At 48.4% G+C, this 8280-nt stretch overlaps 1 protein-coding gene across 1 annotated transcript; it reads left to right on the top strand.

The window, feature by feature from the left end:
• Positions 1 to 193: 193 nt before the first annotated feature.
• NEU1 (neuraminidase 1) lies at positions 194 to 4498 on the top strand. Its single transcript, XM_049889144.1, has 6 exons — positions 194 to 520; positions 888 to 1080; positions 2142 to 2404; positions 3048 to 3230; positions 3416 to 3638; positions 3736 to 4498. Exons 1-6 carry the CDS (start codon positions 359 to 361, stop codon positions 3960 to 3962), a joined length of 1251 nt encoding a protein of 416 aa, XP_049745101.1. The 5' UTR covers positions 194 to 358; the 3' UTR covers positions 3963 to 4498.
• Positions 4499 to 8280: the final 3782 nt, after the last annotated feature.

The raw sequence follows: 8280 nt of genomic DNA, 5'->3' as shown, positions 1-8280 counted from the left end.
TCCCCGCCTGGCTCTTTAAAATAGGCCCCGCCCCCTCAGACGCGCCCTAGGCGCTGTGACCAATAAAAAGGCTCATGCGGAATGACGAGTCTCCACCACAGCCAATCAACTTCGGTCCGGGTCACGCGCTCCGAGCTTTAGGAGGGCCAATTGGAAAGCGAGTTCGCCGGCGCCGGCTGGTGACGTGAGGGCCTGCAGCGCGTGAGGCCAATTAGAGTCACGGAAGCCCGGCCCGGCGGCAAGCGGGCGTGGCGGTCTGGGTGGATGGTACCCGCGAGTTTAAAGAGGCGGGTCAGCCCACCAGCTCCAGCCCTTGTCTAGCTCAGGGGGCAGGTGTTGCGGCCACCGAGTGGGAGCAATGACGGTGGAGCAACTGAGCACAGCGTTCCTAGGTAGACCCCGGGGACCGCGAATGCTGGGGATCTGGAGAGACTATGGGGCTCGGGTGTTTGCCGGGACCCTCCTGCTGCTGTTGTCTCTGGTAGGATTCGAAGCCGGGCCAAAGGACGACTTCAGTCTGGTGAGTTACCTCTCGCTCAGCCCCTTCCCCAACCCGCGCGGCCGGTCTATGCCTGGTGTTACCAGGAACGCGGGCGGCTGAGCCTCTTTGCGCCGGACCACTCCCGCCCCCTCCCCGTTCCCAGCCCCACTCCCCCTCTTTTGGGTCCCTTCCCTGTGGACTCCTCACCTCCTTGCCTCTCCCCGCTCAGAGACCCAGCTTCGCTCCAGACTCTCCAGCAGGTTTTTCATCCTTGTTCTGGGACCCCCACTCCTGCTCCAAATTCCCATCACCTTCCTGTCTCGGGGAACTTGAGTCCGAGACGCAGTCCATCTGTCCCCACATGCTAAGTTCACAAGTTTGTCCTGACAAACTCCTCCCATCGCAGGTGCGGCCGTTGGTGACCATGGAACAACTGCTGTGGGTGAGCGGGAAGCAGATCGGCTCTGTGGACACCTTCCGCATCCCGCTCATCACGGCCACTCCTCGGGGCACTCTCCTTGCCTTCTCTGAGGCCCGAAAAATGTCCGCGTCAGATATGGGGGCCAAGTTCATCGCTTTGCGGAGGTCCATTGACCAGGGTATAACGATGCCTGGATGGCAAGAATGAGTGTAGGCTGCATGGGTGGGGAGCCTGTAAGTTGCCAGGGCCCTTAGGATAGGGGAACTTGGAGGGCTAGAGGCCTGGGTCACTAAGAGGAAGAGGAACCTAAAGGAGAGAAGGTACCCAGGACAGGGATCTATCTGGAGATTAGGGTTACCAAGGAGTTGAGCATTTATTCAATCAACATTTATTGATCATCTACTATATACCAGGCAGTGTTCTAGGTTTTGTGAATACAGACCAAAACCAGTTGCCATCTAGTCAACTCTTACTCATGACAGCCCCATGTGTGTCACAGTAGAACTGTGCTCCATAGGGTTTTCAATGGCTGATTTTTCAGAAGCAGATTGCCACACCTTTCTTTCATGGCATCTCTAGGTGGACTCAAACCTCCAACCTCGCAGGTAGCAGCCAAGCTTAGTAACCATTTGCACCACCCAGCAACTCCTCTATGAATACAGCCGTGAACAAAACAAGCCTCTCCTCGCAAGGCTTATGTTCTGTCGGGGGCAGACAGACAATAAACATAATAAGTAAATTTATTTTTGTATTGGAAGGCGATAAATGCAAGGGAGTCAAAAACAGCAAGAGGTATGAGAAATGCTGGCATTTGAGGGATTGCGATTTTAAATAGGTGATATTTGAGCAAAGACTCAAAGGAGGTGACAGTGAGCCTTGTGGAGGAAGGGTGACCAGATAGAGGTTACAGTCTGTGCAAAGGCCCCAAGGAAGAGTATTTGAGGAATACAAAGGAGCACAGGAGGTGGCGAAAAGAAATATTCCCTGGGTGGCACAAATGGCTAAGCGCTCAGCTAGTAACTGAAATCTTGGTGGTTTGAACATACCCAAGGGTGCCTTAAAAGAAAGGCCTGGCAATCTGCTTCCAAAAGGTCACAGCCATGAAAACCCTATGAAGCATAGTTTTGCTCTGTACACATGAAGTCATGATGAATCGGAACTGACGTGACAGCAATGATTTTGGGGTGGAAAGGATCTCTCCTGAGTGCTCACCTTGGGTGTCTTGCCTTTTTTCTTCAGGCAACACATGGTCCCCAACAGAGTTCATCATAGATGATGGGGAGACCCCCGACGGGCTGAACCTGGGGGCGGTGGTGAACGACGCTGAGACAGGAGTGGTGTTCCTTTTCTACTCCCTCTGCGCTCACAAGTTCGGCTGCAAGGTGGCCTCCACCATGTTGGTGTGGAGCAAGGACGATGGCCTTTCCTGGAGCAAACCCCAGAACCTCTCTCTGGACATCGGCACTGAGATGTTTGCCCCCGGACCAGGTTCTGGCATTCAGGTGTCTGTCCTGGGAGATGGGTAGAGGTGCTGCTTTGTGGAAAGTCTGAGGGATGCCCCAAAATGGACTTCTTTCCTCTTTCCACAAAAAAAATTGACTCCTTCCCAAGGAGAAGATCCTGTGGCATCAGATTTTCCATCTTGTGTGGGATTCCATGGAAGAAGGGGATAGCCTGGAAGGAACAGCCTACCAGGGAGAGATGGAATGTTGCCAGTGCCTTCCCATTTCGGGATTGTCACCAGGGCTACACTAGCCTGTGTGGTACAAATTAGAAAAAGGCACCCTTTTCTTTCAGAAGACACAAGCCTGTGCCAAGGTACAGAGCTTGACAAGGAGAACAGGTTTGGGTTTAAGTTCCTATGTACCCCCCTTGCCTGGGTCCGCTTGTGCTCTGCACAGCCTGTACAGCTGTATACCTTGGATGTCCTGAAGGAGCTTATTCTGAAAAAAAGCCTCTTAATTCAGGCAGTGGGTGTTTATGGGATACTCTTGGAACCCTCAGGGAGCAAGGACAAGACTGAAGGGGGCCAGATGTGTCCTTACATATGAGAAGTGGTAGGTTCCGTGTGGTGTGGGTACCCCTTCCCTGCCTTTGAGCCCCTGCAGTGTCTCCCTCTGTGACGCCCAACTCTCCTTCCCACAGAAACAGCGGGAGCCACGGAAGGGCCGACTCATCGTGTGTGGCCATGGGACGCTGGAGCGGGATGGGGTCTTCTGCCTCCTCAGCGATGACCACGGGGCCTCCTGGCGCTATGGGAGTGGGGTCACTGGCATCCCCTATGGCCAGCCCAAGCAGGAACGTGATTTCAGTCCTGATGAGTGCCAGGTCAGGTGTCCATGGCTCTTCCCATCCACTCTTCTGGCACTGTTTTCCAGGGCACCGTTTCCCTTCAGACACAGGGCCTGGCTGCCTAGCTCTGTCTCACCTACCCTTGTTCCCGTCGGAGACAGAGGCATTTGCCCTTTCTCCTCCCATGAGGTTTTGTTGAGGCCCTGGTCTCTTCCCCTCAGCCCTATGAGCTCCCCGATGGCTCCGTCGTCATCAACACCAGGAACCAGAACAACTACCACTGCCACTGCCGAATGATCCTCCGCAGCTATGATGCCTGTGACACACTGCGGCCCCGTGATGTGACCTTTGACCAAGAACTTGTGGACCCCGTGGTAGCCGCAGGAGCTCTGGCCACCAACAGCGGCATTGTCTTCTTTTCCAACCCAGCCCATCAAGAGTTCCGTGAGTGACTGAGGGGTGGGGTCAGCTGGGGATGCCTCCATGGCCAGAGAGGGTCTGGGCAGAGGCCCTCCTTTCTCTGACTCTGCTGTCTCCCCAGGAGTGAACCTGACTCTGCGCTGGAGCTTCAGCAATGGTACCTCCTGGCAGAAGGAGAGACTCCAGCTATGGCCAGGGCCCAGTGGCTACTCCTCCTTGGCAGTACTGGAGGGCAACATGAGTGGGGAGGGCCAGGCTCCTCAGCTGTACGTCCTGTATGAGAAAGGCCGGTACCAGTGCACAGAGAGCATCTCCCTGGCCAGGGTCAGCATCTATGGGATTTTCTGAGCTGCACCCCTGCCATAAGGGTAGGAGGCCCTAGACTCAGACTTGAAGACTATAGGTCCGTGGCAGGATCTGCTAGGGGTGCCGAAAAGGTAGTTCTGCCTTCCTTTAGACTCTGTCTTTTTGCAGAATCAACTCCTCTTTGACAGGGAAATGACTCTGTTAAAATGAAAAGCCTGACTTCCTCTCTCGCACAGGAAGTCCCACCCTCGCCTGGGAACACTTCCTTTCCACAGCCCTGCAAATGTGGTCTCTCTACCTTCTCTGCCCTCCTTGGACAGTGATTGGTCCTTTTCTTGGGCAAAGTGGAAATGGGGCCTAGGTGGGCCTGTAGAATTGAACAAATGTGACCTCAGAGTTGAGTAAGCAGAGCTTCCTCTTCGGGGGTGGAGGAAGAGACTGGCGTTGGCAAAGGGAGTCCCAGAAGCTCAGGATATTTGGTTTCAGGGTAAGGAACTAAGTGTCACCCCTGCCCCATTACTATTTATGAATCGATACCTTTATAACTCAAATTTTTTAATGAAAGAGAACGAACATTTGTAGAGGCTCCGTGGTTCTGTCAATGCATGTCTTCATGTTTATTTTTCTGAAATACACTTGTGAGAGTGGGAATGAGTTTGGGGAGGGAGCTGTTTAGTGCCTATGAAGCATATTGTCAGTGAAAATCTGACCTTGACAAATCAAATCTTTCTTTGCCTTTGAGATTCCTTTTTTCACAGAAACACAGATTGAGCTTCATGAGTGTAGTGAGGAGTAGGAAGGTGAACTCCACAGGATGTTTAAAATCCTGCTCAGCAATATCCATCCAAATTCCAACAGCCATCTTTGCAGAAATGGAAAAGCCAGTCCTCAAATTGATATGGAATGGCAAGGGGTCCCAAATAGCCAAACCAAACCCATTGCCATCGAGCCGATTCCAACTCAAAGCAGTGTTGAAAAAGAAGAACAATCTTGAAAAAGAACAAAGTAGGAGGACTTAGACTTCTGATCTCAAAACATATTACAAAGCTTCAGTAATCATAACAGTCTGGTACTGGTATAATGATAGACACACAGACCAATGGGATAGAATTGAGAGTCTAGAAGTAAACCCATACATCTGTGGTCAGTTGATTTTCAATAAGGGTGCTAGGTGGGAAAAGAAGAGTCTATTCAATAAATGGTGCTGGGACAGCTGGACTTCACAAGCAAAATAATGAACCTGGACTATACCTCACATCATGTAGAAAACAAACTGATAATGAATCAAAGATCTAAATGTAAAAACTGAAACCATAAAACTTAGAAGAAGACATAGTAATGTTTTGGGACCTAGTTTTTAATAATGGAATCTTAGATATGACACCAACATTCAGGCAACAAAAGAAAATAAATCGGACCTCAACAAAATTAAAAATTTTTGTTCCCAGTTTGTGAGAAAATTTTTGAAAGCCAGATATTGGCTAAGAGTTTAATACCCAGAATATATAAAGAACTCCTAAAACTTAGCAAAAAGACAACCCAATTTTAAAATGAGCAAAGGACTTGAACAGACATTTCACCAAAGAGGGTATACAAATGGCCAACAAGCACATGAAAAGAAACTCACCATCATTAAATCAGGGAGATGCAAATCAAAACCACAATGAGATACACTTTACACCCACTGAGATGACTATCACTCAGGGTGGCTCTGAGTCGGAATCGACTCAACGGCAGCAGGTTTGTTTTTTTGTTTGTTTAAGATAACAATGATTAAAAAAATGAAAAACAATAGGTGTTGGTGAGGATGTGGAGAAATTGAAACCCTCATCCACTGCTGGTGGGATTTTAAAATAGTGCAGCCACTGTGGAAAACAATTTGGTGGTTCCTCAAAAAAATTAAACATGGCATTACCATATGATCCAGCAATTGCACTGCTAGCTATATACCCAAAAGAATTGAAAGTAGGAATGCAGATACTTGTACACCAGTGTTTAGTACAACACAGTTCACAAAAGCCAAAAGTGGAAACTGCCTAAATGCCCATCAACAAAAGAATGGGTAAACAAAATATGGTACGTACATACAATGAACATTACTTAGGCATAAAGAGAAATAAAATTCTAATAAATGCTTCCGTGTTTTCAACACCTTACTTCACTACCTTCCATACCTTGAGAACATTTTGCTGAGAGAAGTAAGTTAGCCACAGAAGCACGAATAGTGTATGATCCCACTTACATGAAATATCTAGAATAGGCAAGTCTATAGGGACAAAAGTTTATTATTGGTTACCAGGGGCGGGCAGGAGGAAGGGGAAAAGGGGGAAATTCATTGCTTAGGGGACACTGAACTTCTGTTAAGGGTGATGAAAAAATGTGGAAACATAATGGTCGATTGTTGCATATGATAATGTTGCTGAATTATACCTGTGAAGAATACTGAAATAGCAAATGTTACATGTATATTTACATGGTATAATTTTTAAATATTTTTTTCTAGAATTTGTGGTCAATAATGTAATGATTTTTGTTATTACAGACATTTGAAAAAACACACAAAGTAGTAAATAGTGTCATAAGCCCCATGTATCCAACACCCAGCTTCAGTAGTTATCAAGATGTTGCCACATTTGTATCTTCTGTTCTTTCTATTTCCTTAGCTGAAGTATTTTAAAACAAACCCCAGGCCTCATGATACTTCATCCCTACATTCCTAAGTATGTATCTCTGGAAAAAAAAAAAATTTTTTTTTCACCTCATAAAAATTTAAAGCTTTCATTCATCAAAAGACTTTACCAAAAAAGTGAAAAGACGAGTTACTGATGGCAAATATCTTTGGAAACCATATATCCAACAAGAATCTAATAACCAAAATACGTATAAAACTTTGTTAGCAACAAAAAGCAAATAATCCAATCATAAAATGGGCAAAGGACTTGAATAGACATTTCACCAAAAAGGACATTCAGATGGCCACCAAACACATGAAAAGATGCTCAGCATCATTAGCCATCAGAGAGATGCAAATCAAAACCATGATGAGATTTACCATTTCACTCCCACTACGATGGCTAAGGAACCCTGGTAGCACAGTGGTTAATAGCTTGGCTGCTAACCAAAAGGTCCGCAGTTTGAATCCATCAACCCGCTCCTTGGAAACCCTATGGGGCAGTTCTACTCTGTCCTATAGAATAGCTATGAGTCGGAATCAACTTGATGGCAACAGGTTTATCTATTTATTTATTTTTGGTTTCAGGGTGGCAAAGATTAAGAACAAGCAACAACACACAAAATTACAAATGAGGATGTTGAAAAATTAGAACACTTATCCATTGCTAGTGGGAGTGAAAAATGGCACAGCTGTTGTAGAAAATAGTATGGCGGTTCCTCAAACTAAAAATAGGGAGGCGGGGCCAAGATGGCTGACTAGGTAGAGGCTACCTCAGATCCCTCTTGCAACAAAGGCTCGGGAAAACAAGTGAATCAATCACATACATGACAATCTATGAACCCTGACTATCAAACACAGATCTAAAGAGTTGACCTGAGTGATGGGAGCAAAAAGCTGCACCCTGAAGCAGCGACCGCTTCTGGAACCGGCGACCTGTGCCACTGCCTTGAGCCCTCACGGTTCCTGGGTGCTGAGTGGAGGGGCTGATCGCGGCTTGCTGAGGTGGGGCAGGCATGGGAAACAGCCCTAAACCCTAGCCTCCTGGGGTAACCTCTGTAGAGACTCAGCCAGCGCAAGCAGGCTGCACACTGTCGGGGCTAACGAGAGAATGAGCAACCATGGGGAAGCAGTGACTTTTTGGAGCCTGGAGCCAGGGTCCCGGTCAGAAAACCTTGGCGCCGGGCTTTGGACTGGGTGCAGGGGAGCTGAGCACGGCATCCTGAGACGGCGCAAACACGGGATGCAGCCCTAGCCTCCTGAAGTGACCTCGGGGGCAGCCCAGCCAGCACATGCAGGCAGCGCAGTGATGCGGCTGACAGGAGGAGAAGTCACCGGGAGGCAGTGACTGGTTTTGGAGCCTGGAGTGCGGCGTCCCAGCTAGGGAACCTTGGTGCTGGGCTTTGGACTGGGAGCAGAGGAACTGACCACGGCTTCTGAGACAGCACAAGCAGGGGGCCTGACCCTCGGGGGCAATCTCCACCCAGCCAACGCACCCAGGCTACAGATCAGATAAAACAGCCATCACCAAGCAAGATAAGTAACTTTGTCTATATTCCTGGGTGCTACTCTCTCCTATCTATCTGATCCCTCCCCTCCCCTTCACAGGTGGCTTCATTAACATTGGAATTTCCTGCCCCAGAGAGTGAAGTGCTCTGTGGGTTTTTTTTTTTTTTTTTTGTCTTTTCC

The sequence above is a fragment of the Elephas maximus genome, chromosome 1 (genome assembly GCF_024166365.1).
Source record: "Elephas maximus indicus isolate mEleMax1 chromosome 1, mEleMax1 primary haplotype, whole genome shotgun sequence".
Lineage (NCBI taxonomy): Eukaryota > Metazoa > Chordata > Mammalia > Proboscidea > Elephantidae > Elephas > Elephas maximus.
This window is presented reverse-complemented; position numbering and strand designations above follow the sequence as displayed.